General features: G+C 45.0%; 1 protein-coding gene across 1 annotated transcript in view; it reads left to right on the forward strand.

The window, feature by feature from the left end:
* Positions 1 to 723: 723 nt before the first annotated feature.
* The window catches only part of LOC308492582 (immunoglobulin lambda-1 light chain-like), a gene marked incomplete at its 5' end in the record, with an annotated part of 69,229 nt that continues 48,553 nt past the window's right edge, over positions 724 to 21,399 (forward strand). The window contains 2 exons of the mRNA XM_081037758.1: positions 724 to 769; positions 892 to 1,193. Of these exons, the coding sequence (XP_080893884.1) occupies positions 724 to 769; positions 892 to 1,193 (348 nt within the window). The remainder of the gene's footprint in view (positions 770 to 891; positions 1,194 to 21,399) is intronic.

The raw sequence follows: 21,399 nt of genomic DNA on the forward strand, positions 1-21,399 counted from the left end.
ACATGAGAAGCCCAAGAGGTCTGGGACATGTGGAGGAGGAGGATATGCGGCATGGTGAGGGGCAGAGTAGGGAGGGGGCTCAAAGGAAAGCTGGAGTCAGTCTCCTGGATTGGAATCCTGACTCACCATCACTGTCTGAGGGACTTTGAGGAAAACATTTTTCTCAGAATGACAACTCCCTCCTCATTAGACTGGAGGAGGAGGCTGTGCCTTTAGCAGAACGATGATGTTGGGTTATTATGATGTCGGGTGAGGGGGAGCTGGTAAAAAATTTATCAAGGGTCTGCATCTATTAAGGACTTTTAAGGACAAAAGTCTTTCTGTGAACTACTCATACATGTATGATGACATCTATCCCGGGGGCAACAGGGGGCACTGTGGGTCCTGGTTTGGGGACCCAAATAAGTCCTATTCCCCTGGGCCAAGCTCAGTGCAAAGGGCGTGACTGATGTTCCTTTGAAGACACTTCTATTGGGTACAATCAACTATCCACTCTGAAACCCACACCTGGCCCTTCTTCTGACCTCAGGAAATTATCAGCAGGAGACCCTTGGCTCAGGGCTCAGATAAGAGCTCAAACAGACACTTGGGGAAGAGAAAATAGATTTGCATTCATGCTCCTCCCTTCCTGAGCTGCAAGAAGAGAGAATAAGACAGGAGCTTGGAGAGGCCAGTCCCAGCTGGGCAGCCTCAGGGCAGAGCTCCTGGAAGACCCTCCCCACCATGGCCTGGGTTTCCTTCTACCTCCTGTCCCTGGTTTTCTCCACAGGTCAGAGCGTCCCAGGGCACTCAGGGGTCCTGCTCCCCAATATTTCCCTCCAAGCACAGTCCTGAGGGGAATCTGTCCAGTCAGGGTGCGTTCAGTATCTCTATTGTATTTTACGTTTCCAGGTCTCTGTGCTCTGCCTGTGCTGACCCAGCCCCCATCTGCGTCTGCCTCCCTGGGAGCCTCGGCCAAGCTCACCTGCACTCTGAGCAGTGAGCACAGAACCTACACCATTGCATGGTTTCAGCAGCAGCCAGGGAAAGCCCCTCGGTATGTGATGGTGGTTAAGAGTGATGGAAGCCACAGCAAGGCCGATGGGATCCCCGATCGCTTCTCAGGCTCCAGCTCTGGGGCTGACCGCTACTTAACCATCTCCAACCTCCAGTCTGAAGACGAGGCTGAGTATTACTGTGGAGCAGACTATAGTATTGATGGCCAGTACGGGTAAGCCACAGTGACACAGACAAAGGGGAAGTGAGACAAAAACCTCCCTCCCTCCGTCTCCTCTTCCCCACAGGGACGCAGGGTGAGCTGCTCTCTGTCTGTCCCCCAGGTGCTGAGATTTCATTTTCTCCCATCATCCTGCAGCTCCTCTGTGAGACAGCACTAGGGAGAAGCAGACATGGGTTGTAATTTAGGCCATTTTGACAACAAACATTCTGTTTCCTCTAACTCAGGCCTTTGGGGACAACGCTGGGAGAGACCAGACCAGCCAAGGCAGGAATGTGGTCTTGAGAGTGTAACTGGGCTGAAATGACCACATCTCCAGCAGCCACCAGGCTGTGTGCCTCCCATCATGGGGTTGTGCTCATGGAGGAAAGATGATCTCAGGGCTCCGGAGAGTCATTGCAACGAGTGTCTTGATCAGGTGCCCCACGAGTGACGTAGGACTGAGGTTCCAAGGGAGGTCCTCAGAGGAGGCAGGATGGAGAGCCTTGATCCTGTGGTGTGGGCAGAGCTGGGTCCTGTAGGAAAGCGGGGCTTGTTAGGAGGTCTGCAGCAGGACCGCCATGGAGCACGGCCTGGGCTTCTCCAGCTGTGAGGGATTCTCAGCTTGTGGTGACGGGACGGCTTCACATCTGCCCACAGGACGTTTCTAAAGACAGGTCAGGACCAAGTCCACTGGGACAGTGGCAGGGCATGGGGGATGGAGGACACTGAGGGGGAAAATACATCGCTTCCCCCACGCCTCAGTCTCAGCCTTGTGGGGGATCCGCCTCAAATACATTTGTGAAGAGCAAGTTTATTGGATGTGTTGATTTTCTCTGTAGCTTTTCAGGAAAAAAAGCACACACTCACCTCTTTGAGTCAATATGGCCGAGCCATGTTATCCATAATAACGCTGATTGGAGGACACTGAACTGAGCAGGGTCGACGGGGATTTGAAGGTTCATCCCCCGTGACTGATTCTGAGATGAAAGTCCAGGAGCTGCCCATGGTCTGAGTGACTCCCAAGGGGACAGGAGGGCAGGAGAGGCTAGTATCCGGGGAGAGAGTGGAGAGGGTGCAAGGGAACAGACTGAGACGTGGACTCAGGGCTCAGCCCTTCAGTGACCTCTGTCACTGAGGCTGGCTGGAGTCACAGGGACACACGGCTGTCTCCATCCTCCTCACTCCAGTAAAGAGTTGTTCTCTACAAGGATTGCAGTGAAGTTGTCCCAAATAAGTCTCCTGCAGGTCCCACTAGCGAGAAGTCTCCTCCAGCACTGACACTGCTAGAAAGAGAATTGGTAGAGAATTAAATCCAAACCCCAGTGTGGACCCCACCTTATACATGTCCACCAGGGCCTGTGGTGCTAATAACATGGACGTTAGTCAGCAGTGGCCTCGGATAGACAGATGGAGGGACATTCTGTAAAAGTGATGACAGTGAGTGGAAAGGGAGCAGACACAGATCATCTTCCCCTGCTGTGCTTAGATGGTGACCAGCCAGTGAGGGAGCTGCCACCACACATCCCAGGTCAGAGAGGGGCAAAGAGTCCATGAGAGGCCATTTCTTATGGTCAAGGTTACAAGAGGGTCAGGGTCTCACTAAGAGACCACTGTCACCTCTGTCCTGTGACAGTGACTAATGAGCAGTGTGAAGTATCTCTTTCATTGTGTGTTCCATCTCTGTGGTTTTGGCTTCATAGATGCCAGGTGATTCTGAGACCAAAAAGTGAAAATGGAAAGAAAAAGTTTTAGTGTGATATCAATTTTACTCAATATAGGTGTTGAAAAAAAGAAAAATGAATGCTCTGTGTACCCTGTGGCCTTGGGAGTCCCCAGAAGAAGCAGCTGAAACAGGTCACAGGACCTGCTCATGCGGCGAGGTGGAGCTGATATGGCTGAGAGTGTGACAAGGAGGCGGCCTTTCTCCTCAGGCTCGCTGTGCGTCTCTCTCCCTCTCTCTCTCCCCCACTCTGGATTTTTCTGTTACTAGTGATCTATTTAATTCTTCCGTATATCTCTGTTTTATGCTTTTTACTCCTTTTTCATCAACTCCTTAATTTTTTCCTCTTCATATACTGTGTGTGTGTAGTTAGTTCGATGTGATTTTATCCCCCGTGTAGGGTCCACCACAGCAGTCAAGACACACAGCACTTCCATCACCACAGGGTCCCTCGTGCTGTCCTTCGGGAACAGCACCCACCTCCTCCCTCTGAGGTTTTGTCCCCTGCACCTAACTAACCCTTGGCACCACTAATTTATTCTCCAGTTCTACAATTTTGTCTTTTTAGAATAGATCTATTGAAATAAAAAATAGAACCGTGTGCTATATAGCTTTTGGGATTGTCGCTTTTCACTTCACCTAATTCCGGGTAGATTTCTCAAACTTTTTGTTGCACGAAGAGTTCCCTCCTGTTCATTGCTGAGTAGTAGCCATGGTCTGAGTGGACAAAAGTCTGATCATCCACCATGGAGGGGCATCTGGATTGTTCTCACTTTGGGACATCATGCACAAAGGTGCCATGGACACTTGTGTATAGTTTCTCTGAAACATAAGTTGTCTCTTCTCTGAAATAAATGCTCAAGAGCACAATTGCTGAGTTGTGTGCTAATTGCAAGTTTAGGTTTTTGAGAAGCTGCCAAACTCCTTCCAGAGTGTCTGCACCATTTCACATTCCCATCAGGGGATGAGTGGTCCCATTTCTTCACAGCTTTGCCAGCATTGGGGGTTGTCACTTTTTTTTACTTTAGCCATTCTGATAGGTGCATGGAAATATCTCTTTGTTATTTTAATTTGCATTTCCCTAATGGCTATGACAAACATCTTTCCATGAGCTTGTTGCCCTCTCTCTATCCTCTTTTATGACATATCTTGACCCTTGACCATATTCTCAATGTATTACTTTTGTTTTCCTTTTACTGTTTACAGAGTTCTTTTTTTTAATTAAAGTTTTTTGGGGTGACAATTGTTAGTAAAGTTACATAGATTTCAGGTGTACAATTCTGTATTACATCATCTATAAATCCCACTGTGTGTTCAACACCCAGAGTTAGTTCTCCTTCCATCACCATATATTTGATCCCCTTTACCCTCATCTACACCCCCCGACCCCTTACCCTCTGGTAACCACTAAACTATTGTCTGTGTCTATGAGTTTTTGTTTCTCATTTGTTTGTCTTGTTCTTTTGTTGTTTTTGGTTTATAAACCACATATCAGTGAAATCATATGATTCTCGGCTTTTTCTGTCTGACGTATTTCGCTTAGCAGAGCGTTCTTTTTATGCTCTATACAATATTTGTTCACTGGATATTTAGTTTGCAAATATTTTCTATCTGTTATTTGGTTTTTATCCTCTTTAGACAGTTTTGCAAAACAAAATAATAATTTTGATATATTAACCTTTCTTTTTATGAATCATGTATCTGGTGTCATCCAGATTTTTTGCCTAACTCTAGCTCCCCAAAAATCTCACATTTCTTTGTTTTTTTCTAACATAACAAAAAGAAAGAAGAGAAAAAAACCTTACCTGAAAGTTCCATCACCAGTCTCACTGTGTCTGATCATGGAATCTGGCCTCTGGTCTCTGGCACACCAGCATGACCACTGTCCCTACAAGCACTCCCCACCACTACCCCTATGAATGACCTCATAACTAGGCAGGATGACTGTGGGGGGGGTCTCCCCAAGCCTATGGATTAGGCCCCGGGCTCAGCCTGAGGTGAGTATGCAGATGCTGGGTCAGGAGTCTCTCTCAACCCCACAGAGAGCTCTGGGGAACCTGGGTATAAGCCTGGAATGAGGGCCTAAATTTAAATACTCCAGAAGCCCAGCTATTCTCTGCTCAGTGGGAGACACTCAACTAGCCACAAAAGGAAGGAAGTAAATTTGCATGAAGGTCCTCCCCTCCCCCCGGAACTGTTTCTTGAGAATAAGAGCAGCCCAGAGACCAGTTCTCCATCTGTGGGCAAGGAGGCAGAACCTGTGGCATCTCCACCATGGCCTGGACTCTTCTCCTGTTCCCCCTCCTCACTCTCTGCACAGGTACCGACCCCAAGGCCCTGCCCATAAGCTTAGCACCCATAGGACACTGAGCTGGATGTGCCCCAGACCCTGGGCTCAGTCCAGGCACAGCTTCAGGGTGGAATCTACTCGGAATGGGTCTTTATCCTCAAACGCCCTCTTGTCTCCTCTCCTACAGGCTCTGTGGCCTCTTATGAGCTGAGCCAGTCGCCTTCTTTGTCAGTGGCTTTGGGAGAGACAGCCAGGATCACCTGCACTGGAGATTTACTGGATAAAAGATATACTTCTTGGTACCAGCAGAAGCCAGGCCAGGCCCCTGTGCTGGTCATTTATAAGGACAGTGAGCGGCCCTCAGGGATCCCTGACCGATTCTCTGGCTCCAGCTCAGGGAAGACGGTCACCCTGACCATCAGCGGGGCCCGGGCCGAGGACGAGGCTGACTATTACTGTCAGTCGAGCCTCACTGATGATATTACTCACAGTGACACAGGCAGATTGGGAAGTAAGACACAAACTTACTTCCCCATCTGTGTCACACTCTCCTACAGCCCCAGGACGACTGGTGACAAAGCCATGAGTAGGTCTGGCCCAATTCTCCAGATCTTAGATCCCCAAGCTGCCCCCACTTCTCAGCCCTCAGGGAATTCTGCAGGGGCTGAATCAGGAGTGGATTCAGGGCTGGCAGGACCACACTGTCCTGGTGTCGTCTGAGCCTGGGTGTGAGTTGGGAACAGAGGGGGTGAGTGGAAGGAAACGAAGAGGGAGACATACATCCAGTGGTAATCAACCCTGGATATCAACTTGATGGTGACTGGGACACTCGTTGGTCCTGTCCTGGATTAAACCTTAGAACCATCCAGCTCATCTGAGCTTATGAAGGCCCGGGATCCACGGCAGCCTGGGACTCCGAACAGAGCCACCCAGTGCACTGGACACTTGGAATCCACCACCGTCCCCTCCTCACAATTAAACCACCAGCCTACCCCTGCTGGGGACCCTGGCAGCTCACAGCTGTGCCCTCACTGGGAAGTGCTGTCATTGTAGAGACTGCCTTTCCCAAGGTCATGCCCCCTCTGAGAGTGTGGCCCAGGCCTAAGAACAACCTGAGGCCTGGATGCCGGGACCCTGCCTCAGTTCAGGATGACCTTGCAGGACCTCCCAGCTGAGTCCTCAATTGTTACCACATTGTATGTTACCAATCTTGTCTCCCACATTTACTTCCAGAAATATCACCCCAAAACCCTAGTGCAGGCAATTCTCCCTCTCTCAGTGTGCTTTCAGGGAACCGCAATTATTCATGAGTTCTGATGACCACATCCTCGAAGCAAACTTCCTGAGGCCATAGGGGAACCACCCAGAGACACTGGAGGGCATGCGCAGAGATCACACACAAATCAGAAGTCCTGCTTGACCCACAGTCATAATGGGAAAGCTCCTAATCAAGGCACCAGGTTGACTCGTCAGAAGAGCTTTGCCTCACTGGTGGGGAAATCAGCACAAGACTGAATGCTGCTCTGGTCCCACCTAAGAAAGTGTAACAGTAAGTTTCCATTAACTTTACTGAATGTAGAGCAATGTAGAAGACAAAAATATGTATAGAAATACAAACATTATGCAGTAAACAAGGAAATATTCACCAGGCCTGAAACCTATCAAAATTTCCTGGAAGGAAGCAGGAAAATATGTCCCGTAATAATCAAAAAAATCTATCAATGCAAACTGACCATGAAATCTCACAGGTGATTGAATTTGTTGGCAAGAAAGCAAAATAAGTTATTATAACTATATTCCACTTTATTGTGAATGTAAAGGAATGATTGACTATGTTAACTGCAGACTAGGAAGCCATTAAAAAAAACAAACAAACACCCAAGTCAAACTTTTAAAAAAGAAAAGTACAGTGTCTGACATTAAAATTCCACTTGAGATTGACAGAATATTAAGCACTGCAGTGGAAAAAATAATAGTGAATTGATGACATGTTGCTGTAGAAAGAAACGAAACCACAGAGAAAGAAAAGACTTTGACAAAAAATGAACAGAAGAATCAGTGTGATAGGACAACTTTAACAACCCAAATATACATGCAATTTCAGGCTTTAAAGCAAAAAGTTTTGGGGGTAGTTGGTAAAAAATATTTGAAGAAGTACTGGCTAAAATTACTCTGGTTCTGTGAAACTTCAGAACCCACATATCCAAGAAGCTCAAGAAACCCCACGCACAGAAAATATAAAGGAACCATCAACACATATCATAATCAAATTCCTTAAAACCAGCAATGAAGAGACAAATTTTGCAAAGTCAAATGTCCCAAAACCAAACTTTCTATTTCAATAATTTCCTCCTTTCACTATTCTGATGATTTAGCTTATAGTAAGTATAAAGATGAGAATTAATGATATTTAGACAAGGAAGAGAAGTAAACATTTATATGTGCTTAATGCATATCAGCACCATTCACAGCACTTCATAGTTATTACAGTGTTTAATCACAAATAGTATAAGACAAGCATTTTCACCATCACCCCATTTCACAGATGGGGAAGCTGAGGCACAGAGGATGAGCGCCTTGTCTGAATCAGAGCTAGAAAGTAGCCAACCCAGCAGTAGGACCCAGGTCCTGTGACCCCAGAGTCCCTGGTTTTTACCACCATCCTGTGGCCTCTCATTGTATTTTCAAAGCTAAGACTTGGCCTCTCTTTCAAGTGCCAGAAAGTACCCTCTCCTGTTTCAAAAGCAAGTGACATATGATTACTTTGCAGTACAGCTCTTTCCAATAGAAAAAAAAAATCGAAGCATGTAGGTAATTTAAATCTTTTGGGATCTACATTTAAGATTAAAAGAAACAGGTAAATTTAGTTTTTATAATGTATTTTGTTTAATTCAATTGATTGAAAATATCATTTCAATATGAATTAGATATACAAATATTAATATATTTTACATAATTTCATACTAAGTCTGTACAATCTGGTGGGTGTTTCAGAAGTACAGCACATCTGTGCCAGGAATACCCAGGACATTTCATACTCTCCAGCTGCTTGTGGGTCCTGGCCACCATATCAGACAGAACAGTGGATAAATGAGGTGTCCTTGCAGTACATACTCACAGCCACCAGAGGGCAATGGAGGGTTCCATGACTAAGGCCTCACAGGGGAGGAAGGGCTGCTCCTCTTTCCACCCAAACCAGGAATATTGAAGCCACCCAGAAACAAGGGCAGTTTTATAACATATGTCGATACTAGTTATTTATCAAACAGATGATATTAAAATAACTACAATCTTAAAGGTGAATCTGAGCTATCAAACACATTTTATCATTAGTCAATGTAATACATGACAATAGTGCCTGTGAATTGCCTTTATAAACATTGTTACAAGTAACCCTTTCAGTGGGAAGAACATTTCAATGAACCTCACAACAAATCATCAATTTATATTTGGTGCAAAGATCTAGAGGGAAGAAGGATCGTAAGGAATATTTTATTGACCTGGCTCCGCTGTGAGGTAGACCCTCCCTTGTGCCTCTCGGGACAGACCCGAGGGATGACTGCTGTCTCTGCCTCAGAGAGTTGGATGACGTGCCACTATTGTCCACACAGAGGAATATTTGCCCAAGTCACAAGCACAGATCATGTTTATGAAGGTCAATTCTCTCCGATGGCACTGACAAGTTACCTCCACTGTTGTCATGACCCAGAGCCCAGGTGTGAGAACCGGCCCGCAGGAGTGGACAGTGGGGTCCCATGGGGAGATCGTGAGATGTGACTTGTGAGGAGTGGAAACATCAGGTGCGAAGGGAGGAGAGGAGCCATGTGTTACCTGCCCCCCAGAGAACATAGCGGGCCTGTCACAGGCATGAGACCTCCTGTTATCTTCAATTGACTGTCTCCTTAGACCAAACTCTGAGGGGTGAGCCGTGGGGTCCTTCTGTCTCTACACAGGTGTCACCACAGTGCTTCACGCATCATTTCTACGAACAACGTCTCCAGCTTCTGTTAATGATATCGTTTCATCACATCAGCGGTACTAGGTTTGAAAACCAAACGTGGTCTGGGATATTAGGTGAAATATGCTTTTTTGCCATTTATGTTTCAAAAATTAAAGGGTTTCTCTTCCAATATTGACTGTTGTCCAAATCAATGGCCAAGACCATGTGAGAAAAGGGACCGTGATCTAACGGTCAGGAGCCGAGCCTGACCTGAGGAGCCCAACCGGTCACCTGATACCCATTCCCACTGACACATGATCCTGTGTTGTCTGCCTTGGAGGGAGCAGAGGGGGTGTCCCCACCTCTGTGCACACACTTGTGTTTCACTGGGAAATCCAGATTCCAACACCATGAGGACCTGAGTGCTATTCAGACACTTCATCCTCCGTGAGCGTTGTGACAGGAAGGCATCAAGCAGCCTGGGAAGGGGGAGGAAGTGGATATGGGACGTGGTGAGGGGCAGAGTAGGAAGAGGGCCGAAGGTAAGGCCCTGAGGTCAACTCCTGGATTGCAATCTGGACTCATCACTGTCCAGGGACTTTGGGAAAATCATTAAGCTGGCAGTGACAGCTTCCTCCTCATTGGACTGGAGGAGAGGCTGTGCCTTCAGCAGAGGGATGAAATTGGGTATTATGATAGCGGGTTGAGGGGGTGCCGGTAAAATACTCACCAAAGGTGTGACCTCAGGGCTTCAAAATAGTCATCCTATTGAACCAGCTACATTTGTAAGATGGCATTCATCCTGGGGCAGCAGGGGGCACTGTGGAGGTGTGCTCTGGGGACCCAAATAAGTTCAATTCCCCTGGGCTGTGCCCAAGTGCAAAGGGCATGACTGATGCTCTTTGAAGGCACTTCAGTTGGGTGGAATCATCTCCCCACTCTGAAACCCACACCTGGCCCTTCAGGAAATTACTAACACGAGGCCCTTAGGCTCAGGGCTCAGACAGGAGCTGAGACAGACACACTGGGGACTGGAGAACAGATTTGCATTCATGCTCCTCCCTTCCTGAGCTGCAAGAAGAGAGGATAAGACAGGAGCTTGGAGAGGCCAGTCCCAGCTGGGCATCCTCAGGGCAGAGCTCCTGGAAGACCCTCCCCACCATGGCCTGGGTTTCCTTCTACCTCCTGCCTTTGGTTTTCTCCACAGGTCAGTGTTCCCAGGGTAGCAAGGGTCCCCCTTCCCAAGTACAGACCTGAGGGACATCTGCTTGACTCTGGCACATTTGGTATCAATTTTGTGTCCTTCCCTTCCCAGGCTACTGTGGTTTAGTTGTGCTGACCCAGCCCCCATCTGCATCTGCCTCCCTGGGAGCCTCGGCCAAGCTCACCTGCACCCTGAGCAGTGAGCACAGCAACTTCTACATTCACTGGTATCAACAAGCCCCAGGGAAGGTCCCTCGGTATGTGATGAAAGTTAACAGTGACGGAAGCCACAACAAGGGGGACAGGATCCCCGATCGCTTCTCAGGCTCCAGCTCTGGGGCTGACCGCTACTTAACCATCTCCAGCCTCCAGTCTGAGGACGAGGCGGAGTATTACTGTGGTACACAGCATACAATTGATGGCCAAACCCGGTATACCACAGTGGTACAGAAAAAGGGGAAGTGATGCCAAAACCTACCTCTATCCCCTTTGCTCACCCAGGGCACAGGGTGTGCTGCTCTGTGTCCCTCGGCAGGACTCTGAGACCTTCGGCTCTTTTCCTTGTTAATCCCGTCATCCTATGGTGTGTCTCAGCCTCCCTGAGACACCACAAAGGAGAGGTCAGGGTTACAAAAGCGTCTGGGTCTCAGTGAGAGCACTGTCAGCTTCTATCACGTGTCAGTGACAAATGAATAGTGTAAAGAAGTGTCCCTTTTGTTGTCGGTTTCTTACCTATGGCTTTGGCTTCAGAGATTGTCAGGTGACTCTGGGACCAGAAAGTACAATTTCACATCAAACGTCCTTGTATGCTACCAGTTATACTCAATATAGTTGTTATGATAAAAAATAAAAATCGGAAGAAATGCTTGTGTGGCCTGTGGCCTTTGTTTCCAGAAGAAACATCATTCAGTTCCTTTGTATCATTTGGGGAATCTTTTGGGCCAATGAGCTCTTGACAATTAACCCAAAGGAGTAGCTTTAACAGGTCACAGGACATGCACATGGGGACAGGTGGAGCTGATGTGGCTGACAGTGGACGGGGAGGCGGGGCCGGATGAGAGTGCGCTGAGGAGGCGTCCTTTCCCCTCAGGCTCCCTCGGCTTCTCTCTCTTTCTCTCTCTCCCTGGAGGTGACTGGACTTTTCCATTATTACTGTTCTACTTAACTTTTCGTGTATTTCTGTCTTATGCTCTTTGTTCCTTTTTCATTAACTCTTTCTCTCATCATGTAGTGTGTGTGTGTGTGTGTGTGTGTGTGTGTATGCGTGTGTGTGTAGTTAGTTCGATGTGATTTTATCCCACGTGTAGGGTCCACCACAGCAGTCAAGACACACAGCACTTCCGTCACCACAGGGTCCCTCGTGCTGTCCTTCGGTAACAGCACCCACCTCCTCCCTCTGAAGTGCCCTTCCCTCCTCTAATCCCTGGCACCACTGATTAATTCTCTATTTCTACAATTTGTCTTTACAGAAATGATATATAGAAAGAAAAGTACCCTTTTACCATATTTAGCCTTTTAGGGTTGACATTTTTTTCACTCAGTACAATCCCCTATAGAGTCCTCATAATCCTGTTGCATTAAGCGCTCCTTCCTTTTCACTGCTGAGTAGTATCCACGGTCTGGGTGGACCAAAGTCTTTTTACCCGTCCATCATGGAGGGGAATCTGGATTGTTCTCACTTTGGGACATCATGCACAAGGGTAAAACTTTTAACTTTCTGAAATAAACGCCCAAAGCACATTTTCTGGGTCTTATGCTAATCACAGGTTTAGTTTTGGAGGAAGCTGCCAAACTTCTTGCAGAGTGTCTAGACCATTTCACATTCCCATGAGCCATGCATGAATGATCCCATTTCTCCACATCCTTGCCAGCACTGGGGGTTGTCACTGTTTTACTTTAGCCATTCTGATAGGTATGTGGTGATACCTCACTGTGTTTTGTTTTGTAGTTAAGGTATTAATTTTATTCTATTATTTTTATTAGTTTCAGGTGTACAAAACAATGCAATAGTTAGACATTTACACCCCTCACAAAGTGATAACCCTCCTTCCCCAATCATTTACCCCTCTGATATCGTACATTGCTGTTACAATTCCATTGACTCTATTCCTTATGCTGTACTCCACATCCTGTGACTCTACATATATTTAATTATAATTGACATCAGTATTATTTAGCTTCAGCTTCAGGTGTACAGCACAGTGGTCAGGCATCTACACCATCCATGAAGTTGTCTCCCTAATAAGACAAGTGCCCACCTGATAATCTCCAAAATCTTTACAACATTATTGATTATATTCCCCAAAATGTCTATTGTATCCCCATGGCAATATTGTGGTTACCAATTTGTGCTTTCTGATCCCCTCACCTTCTCCCTCATCCCCACCCCCTCTCCCATCTAGCAACCCTCAGTTTTTTCTCTATATCTGAGACTGCTTCTCAATACTTTGCTCATTTATTCTATCTTTAGATTCCACATATAAGTGAGGTCAGATGGTATTTGACCTTCTCCATCTGACTTATTTCACTGTGGTTTTCATTTGCATTTTCCTAATGGATACTGGTGAACATATCTCCATGTGGTTTTTGCCATTTCTGTATCTTCTTCCATGATATGTGTGCTCTTGCCCATTGCCCATTTTCTAAATGTAGTTTATTAGATTTGTTTTCTTTTTCTTTTTAGTTTTGCATGTTCTTTTTACATTCTATATGCTAGTTGTTAATTGGATATTTCTTTGAAAATATTTTCTCCCTGTTAGTTGTTTTCTTATTCTCTTTAGACAGTTTTGCAAAGCAAAACATCAATTTTGATGTGGTCCAATACATCGTTCTTTCCTTTTTTGAATCAAGGATCTGAGGTCGTCAAGATGTTTTGCCAGACTCTTAGATCCCCCAAATTTTCCTATTTAAAAAAAGAACAAACATAAAAAATGATTACCTGTGAGGGTCATGTACAATTTCACTGTTTGTGATAATGGGATCTGGTCTTGTACACACATGCATGACCATTGTTCTTACAAGCTCTTCCCCCCATGCCCATGGATGATCTTATCACTAGAGAGAAGGAATGAGAGGTCTCCCCCATCCCAGAGAGGAGGCCCAAGGCTCAGGCTCAGGCTGAAGTGAGTGTGCAGGTGCTGGCTCAGGGGTCAGCACTTTCTCTCTGAAGACCAGAGAGTTCTGGAGAACCTGGTACAGGTCTTGCGAATAGAGCCGATTGCAAAGCCTCCTTTTCTGCTCAGCAAGGAGATATCCAACAAGGCCACAAGAAGGAAGGAAGTAGATTTGCATGAGGTCCCCTCCTTACAGAGGATAAGAGAAGCCTGGAGACCACATCCCCAGCTGAAAGCTCATAGGCAGAGCTTGGGGTGTCTTCACCATGGCCTGGACCCCTCTCCTGCTGCCCCTCCTCACTCTCTGCACAGGTGCTGCCCCACAGGGCTCAGCCCCCAAGGAAACCAGGGAGCAGCCTGGAGCTGATTTTCAGCTCAACACAGGCGATGCAGTAGGGTGTGCACTCTCTGGGAAGGAGACCTTTACCCTTACCTTCACCTCCTCTTTCCTCTCATACAGGTTCTGTGGTCTCATCTGAGCTGACTCAGCCAGCAGCAGCGTCTGTGTCCTTGGGACAGACGGCCAGGATCACCTGCCAAGGAGAGATCCTAAGAAGCTATTATGCTAACTGGTACCAGCAGAAGCCTGGCCAGGCCCCTGTGCTGGTCATCTATGGTAACAATAAGCGGCCCTCAGGGATCCCTGACCGATTCTCTAGCTCATACTCAAACGGCATGTCCACCCTGACCATCAGCGGGGCCCGGGCTGAGGACGAGGCTGACTATTACTGTCAGTCAGCAGACAGCAGTGGTAACGCTCACAGTGACACAGGCAGATGGGGAAGTGAGACACAAACCCTCCTTCCCCATCTGTGTCACACACTCCTCCAGCCACAGGAGGATTGTAGACAAAGCCATGAGCAGGTATGGCCCAGGTCCCCAGATAGGAGATTCCCAGGTTGCCCCCTCCTCCCAGCCTTCAGGTAGCTCTACAGAGGCTGTACCAACTGAGGCTACATGAACAATCATATTTAATTTTTTATTGTGGGTAGAGGAAAGATTGAACATGTTAGGAACAGATAGGGAATATGTTCTAAAAATGCCAAATTGAATTTATGAAGAGGAAGTACCTGGTCTGAGATAAAAAACAAAACAAACAAACAAAAAAACCTGGAAAAAATTGTCTTCAGATTATATGCTGCAAAACAGAGATTAGTGAATTTGAGGACATGGTAATTGAAACTATTTAAAATACAGCACAGAAAGAAAAAGACTGAATAAATCAGTAAGCTTCAGTGAGTGTAGGACACCTTCACACAGCCTAAATAGTGTGTAAGTTGGTTCCCTGAAGCAGACCAGAAGAGGAAGGGTAGTAAACAGAAAAAATATTTGAAGAAATAATAGCCAATATTTTCCCAAGAAATATTGAAACTCAACAAATCTAAGAACTCAACAAAGCTCAGGCTCAGGAAAAACGGAAGCAGCACCAAAACATATAACCATGGAATTGCTACAAACCAGTGATGAAGAGACACTCTTAAAAGGAGCCAGAGGAAAAAGACACATTGCATATAGAGTGACGAACATGGTGCATCAGTGTTCTCATTAAAGCAATGCAAACAAGTAAATAATGGAACAACACCTTTAAAGTACTAAAACCTGTCAACCTGGAATTTTTCACCTAGTGAAAAGATCGGTCAAAAATGAAAGCAATGTGAAACTTTGTCAGGCTGCTACATCTCACAGAATTGATCACCAGCAGATCTTTATATGTAATAGTAAAGGACACCATTCAGATAGGAGGAAATGATGATACACAGAAATGTGAATCTACACAAAGAAATACAAAGCATCAGAGATGGTAAATACAAGGATAAATATAGAAATATTTTCATTTGTTAATGTCTATAACATGTAGTCAAGTGTTCAAAAGAAAAATCATATATGTGTATATATATATGTATATATATATATATATATATATATATATATATATATATATGCAAAACAAACATGTCTGAGAGATCTGTGCATCGAAACATCAGAAAGTGGGCGAATGGAGGCCAAGAGTGGAGAAGAGAAAGGAGAAGAGCAGAGACAGGTGCCGCAGACACAACCCAGAGTGCACTGTGGGTCTCAGGAGAGGGGAGGAATCAGGCTGCAGAGGCAGTCTCTGCTCCCCTGAGCATTCCTGCCTGAGTGATCAGCAAATAATACAGCTGAACAAAGCAATCAGGTCAGAGACAGAATACAGAAGTGTGACAGCTGTGCTTTAGCAGCTGCCATTGCCAGGCAGAAAACCAAGCCATGGGGACTGGCTGCCTCCCTCAACCCTCCTAGAACTAGCAAGGGCTCCAGAAGAAACTGCAGCAGTGAGTTTTGGGTTACAAAGTGAATATCTACAGCCCTGAGAACTGAAGAGGCAGTACTTGAGCAAACGACGCACATTGGCTAATCTCAATGACAGGGGTAGAGATGGACAGGTGAAGTAGCTGAGGTCCGGCAGTTGACATTACTGGGAGAAGAACAAAGCCACAAACACATCAGTGGCCCCTTCCAGCCCACCCTGCCCCCACACATTGTAGCTAATTCCAGCAGAAGCACCTAGGACAACTCAGACAATGCAGCACTGCCTCTGGCTGCAGGGGCAGCACTGGGATTTCAGGGGCTTGGAACCCCATCACCCACCACATTTTTCCACAGGGGTGGTGTCCTGAAATGAAGGTAACCTGGTCAGATGAGACTCCCACATCCCCAGGGAATACAAAGCATTTCCCACCACGCAGCAGAGATCCCAGAAGTGGGGGCAGTGCAAGAAAAATAAACATGTGCTCCAGAGCCACCAACTGGCAAACAAAACCTCTCTTATCAACCTGCATCAGAGTTCACTCCCTAAGTGCCCAAGCAGAGAAGTCACCCATCAAATACCACCAATGACCAAGGCAACAAGGCATTAAGAAAGAAAATGAAAAAGCTACAGGAAATAAATTTAGAAACATGGATGTATGTAATTTAAATGACTGAAAATTCAAGATGACAGTTCTGAAAAAAACTCAACGAGGTGCAAGAAAACTCAGACAGGAAGTTTCATGAACTCAGAAATAAAATCAGTAAACAATAAAATAAAATCAGCAATAAAATCAACAAACTTTACCAAAGAGACTGAAACTGAAAAAAAAGAAAAGAAAAGAAATCCTGGAGCTGAAGAACTCAATAAAATAGAAAAAGAATGAAATAGTGAGCTTAGGAAATAGAGCTGACAAGATGGAGGAAAGAATTAGTAATATCGAAGATAGAAATCTGGAAATGATGCAGATGGAAGAAAAGAGAGACTTCAGAGTTAAAAGAAATGAAAGAACACGGCAAGAACTATCTGACTCCGTCAGAAAGAGCAATATCAAAATAATGGGTATACCAGGAGAGGAGAAGAGGAAGGGAACAGAGATCTTATTCAAACAAATAGTCAACAAGAATTTCCCAAACCTATGGAAAGAACTGTATCCTTGAATCCAAAAAGCAAACAGAACACCTAATTATGTCAATCCAAAAAGGCCTTCTCCAAGGCACATTGTATTGAAGCCATCGAAAATTAACGACAAAGGAAGAATTCTCAAGGCAGCCAAGGAAAAGAAGATGGTAACATACAAAGGCTAGCCCATTAGATTATCATCAGATTTTTTCAGCAGAAACTCTACCAGTTAGGAAGGAATGGAATCAAATATTCAAACTATTGAAAAAGAGAAATTACTAGCTAAGAATAATATACCCACCTTAGTTACCCTTTAGATCTGAAGGAGAAATAAAGACCTTTCCAGACATAGAGAAGCTGAGGAAATTTTCCACCACAAGGCTTGCATTGCAGGCAGTACTGAAGGAGGTTATTTTACCTGAAACAAAAAGACAAAAGAATACAAAACTATCAGTAAGATGACTGACAGATAGAAGCAGGAAATTGCAAATTTATTCAGAATAGAGCACTATACACTTAAACATAACATAAAGGTTAAAGGAGGTAAAAACATAAAAAAGAAAAAGAGAAGGAGTAGACAATAGATACTGAAACTCGGAAATGAACTCACAACATAAAAAGGGGTAATTCCTGACAATAAAAACATAAAAGGCGAGAGGATAAAGGTCTGAATTTGCAAAAAGGAATGGAGATAAGATGCATGGAGAAGAAAAAGGACCAACTGTGTATATGAAACTTTCTTTTACATAAACTTAATGTTAACCACACAAAAAAATCCAGTGTGTAAAGTTTCAGGTATAAGGGGAAAAAAGATTTTCTGTGATCGTTGCATGGTTTTTTTTTAATTAGTATCAGGTTCACAAAACAATGTAATAGTTAGACATTTACACCCCTCACAAAGTGATACCTCCCTCCCCCAATATGCTATTCCTCTGACATCATATACAGCTGTTACAATGCCACTGATTCTATTCCCTGTGCTGTACTCCATACGCCAAGCTGAAGCTGAACAATATTGAATGTCAACTATAATTTAATATGTATAAAGAAAAATTTTGATGGTGCCTCCCGAGGAATAGTAGTGAGTGGTTCCTTGCCCATTTCCACCATTGATTCCTAGTTTCATGAATCCTGCCTATCGGAGAAGTCAGGTTGTATATTACATGCTGACTTAGAGCACATACAACCTCCTGGAGGACATTGCCTCAGCCCTAAAAGAGGTTGCCACCTACCCAGCCCTGGCACTGAGTCCTGGAAGGTCCCTCCATCATTCTGTCAATCCAGCTATGTCAGAATGATGGGGAAGATTATAAGACCAGTGAATTCCACGAGCATGGACCAATTGCTGCTCTTCATTTGTTGTGAAATGACTTCTTTGGCTAGAAGCCTCCATGCGGAATTCGACAATGCAGTGTGAGAAATTCTGTTAGTCTGTGAAAAATAGATTTGGAAGAAACATAGCAGGCAAGGAGGGAAAAATTTATCAATAGCAAATGTCTAATTCAGTTATAACAAAGCAGACCCTTCCATAATGAAGCAGGTTTAAGGTACTCAATCTGTCATGGCTGATTCCCCAGGGAATGGTATCATATTTGGAAACTCAGTATTGGTGGTTTCTGTTGTTGGCACATGGAACACTCAGCAACGGCTATAGGCAGGTCAGCCTGATGACTCAGTGGCTGATTCTCCACATTGATGATCCCACAAATAATCTCTATCCCTGCCACCATGGCCACTTTGTTCATGATTCTGTAGGGCAAAGACTTGAGTCTCTGGGGAAAGAGGCTGAGTAGCACCCACAAAACTGGCCCTCATATCTTCCTGAAAATTGAGATCATTTCCTTCTGAGGTCATGCTTTGGGGAGTCTTTATATAGGACCCGAATATCTTCATGATCTGTGCCCACTTCAAGATGTCTATTTTCATACCTCTTCCTCAAAATTATTTGCCACCAATTTTGCAATCATGTTCCTTCCAAGTTCCTGACCATCTAACTAAAGTATTCGTCACAGCCCATGAATTATTACGGAGGTATACCTCTCCTCTGGTCTAAGACCACGGACGAGCAGGCACATGCATACTGCTAGTAGAAGGATTTTCCCTCACCTCTGTCCTTCAAAGAAGTTCCAGAATAGTGCCTCAGTGGTGCAGCTGTCCATTCTCTGTGGTGTCTGCATCTCGTGCAGATTCATCTGGAATCCAAGCTGCCTGAGATATTTCCTCTCAGGCAGCTGGTCAGAAGGATCTCCCTATTAGGTCATAGCTGTGGGATGAGAGAGACGATATTACATATTAGTGGATATTAGAGTCACTTTCTCATGTAACTTTCTTGTGCCTTCATGACTTGGTCAAGCCCAATCTGATATATACGACTTCTCTTTGATGATGAGCGCTGCTATACATATACAACTTTATGGCTTTTTGAGTCAGATAATACCCAACTCATGATAGGAAGCTCAGGTTACGTGGTCAGTTACGTGGCCACAGTCAAGCGTACAACTCTACAAAGGCCCAGTAGGAAATAAAAGATCTCTCTCAGATGGAGCTTTCTGCTTATGCAGATAAAGTAGGAATCGAAGGTTTGCCCATCTATTTGAGGTCTAGGGACACCATGATAAACTAGTCAATACCAAAGACCTGTGTCACGCTTTTCTGATGACTACTTTGGCTCAGCTGCAGTTATGGTAATGACACCCACCGGTGCTTCTACTTTTCCCTTGACAACCATGGGATCCTATCAACCACACTCACAATTCAAAACGACTACGATGTCTGACAATTAAGTTCGCAAACTTGTTGCAACGATGTTGCTAACCTATTTATTATATCAAGGGATTATTCATTATGAATTAGTACCAACTGGACAAACAATTAACCAAGTTGATTATTTGGAAGTGCTGAAAAGGCTGCGTGGAAAAGTTAGACGACCTGAACTTTTCACCAACAATTCATGGCTCTTGCATCACGACAATGCACCAGCTCCCACGGCACTGTCTGTGAGGGAGTTTTTAGCCAGTAAGCAAATAGCTGTATTGGAACACCCTCCCTACTCTCCTGATCTGGCCCCCAATGACTTCTTTCTTTACCCAAAGATAAAGGCAATACTGAAAAGAAGACATTTTGATGACATTCAGGACATCAAGGGTAACACACAGCTCTGATGGCTATTCCAGAAAAAGAGTCCCAAAATTGCTTTGAAGGGTGGACTAGGTGCTGGCATCAGTGCATAGCTTCCCAAGGGGAGCACTTCGAAGGTGACCGTAGTGATATTCAGCGATGAGTTATTAGCGCTTTTTCTAGGATGAGTTCCCAAACTTAATTATCTGCCTCATAGAATATACAACACTGATGTATACATGTACATATACATGTATATACTTATATAGTTACACATATATTAGTACATAAACATGCAATAATGAGGAATTTGTCATAGGAATTTAACGTTATGCTGAACACACTCATCTATCTCAGGAGCTAAAGAAGCTGGAGGAAGTTCCAGGGGAAGGAGGAACTTTGCATTGCGGCCACTACAAAGGTCAGAGAAGTAAGCCAGCCAGGGATCCACATTGACTGTGAGCTGCTAAACGGCTGCTCCATCACTCCGGGTTCCACAGGAATTCACACCGGAACTTCTCGTGTGGCTCACTTAATTTGAAACATACAGAAAAGAGAATTCTGGGAAAGGTAGCCCACGTTGATACATAACATCAGCCACATGTAGCTAAAGAGTTCTAGACATGTGAATAGTGTAACTGAGGGACTGAATGATTTTATATTATTTTAATTAATTTTAATTTAAAAACTGAAGCAGTGTAAATAATTTTTCCAAATTAAAGAGATAATGGTATCCATGCTACCATTTAATACTAAAAAACTACCCTGTGAACAACCACAAACATGTTCACCTTTTCCCACAAGAGGCTGCAAAATACTATTTTTCTGCTCATGATATTTATTTTCTCCAGCTGATCCACATTTCCCGTGCAATAACTTGGAACATCAAAACCAGGACATAAAGTTGTGGGGACAAAGCCCCAAAAAGCAGTTTCCAGGCTCTCGGCCTCACATAGAAAGGTGCTGGCTCGGGTAGTAAATGGCCATCAACTGTGATCAGATGGCCAGCAGCTGTGGCTAGTTGGCCGTCAGCTGTAACCCGTAAGCCATTGGCCACTAATATAACTGCTGTGGCTACGCTAGCAGAAGGAATGGGGGCTAGCAAGAAGATGGTGGCTGGCAAGCGCGGACTGCTGTTAGGCAGATTATGTAGATCCTGCTTCCTGTGTCTCCAGCCCAGCCGCCAGCGAGAATATATTGGTTTGATTCCCCTATCTGTGGCTCCGTGGGTGTTCCTTTTTGGCCTTACCGTGTCCTGCGTTCTTGGGCGGGGAGTGGGAGCTGAGACCCTGCACGACAAAAGTTAACTATTTTTAACACAACCTATGTTGGGTGACAATGGGATGAGACGAGGGAAGAAATAAAAAATAGTTTATTAATATACATCTAAACACATTTCATAATAAGGA

Source organism: Rhinolophus hipposideros (genome assembly GCF_964194185.1).
Source record: "Rhinolophus hipposideros genome assembly, chromosome: 24".
Classification (NCBI taxonomy): Eukaryota; Metazoa; Chordata; class Mammalia; order Chiroptera; family Rhinolophidae; genus Rhinolophus; species Rhinolophus hipposideros.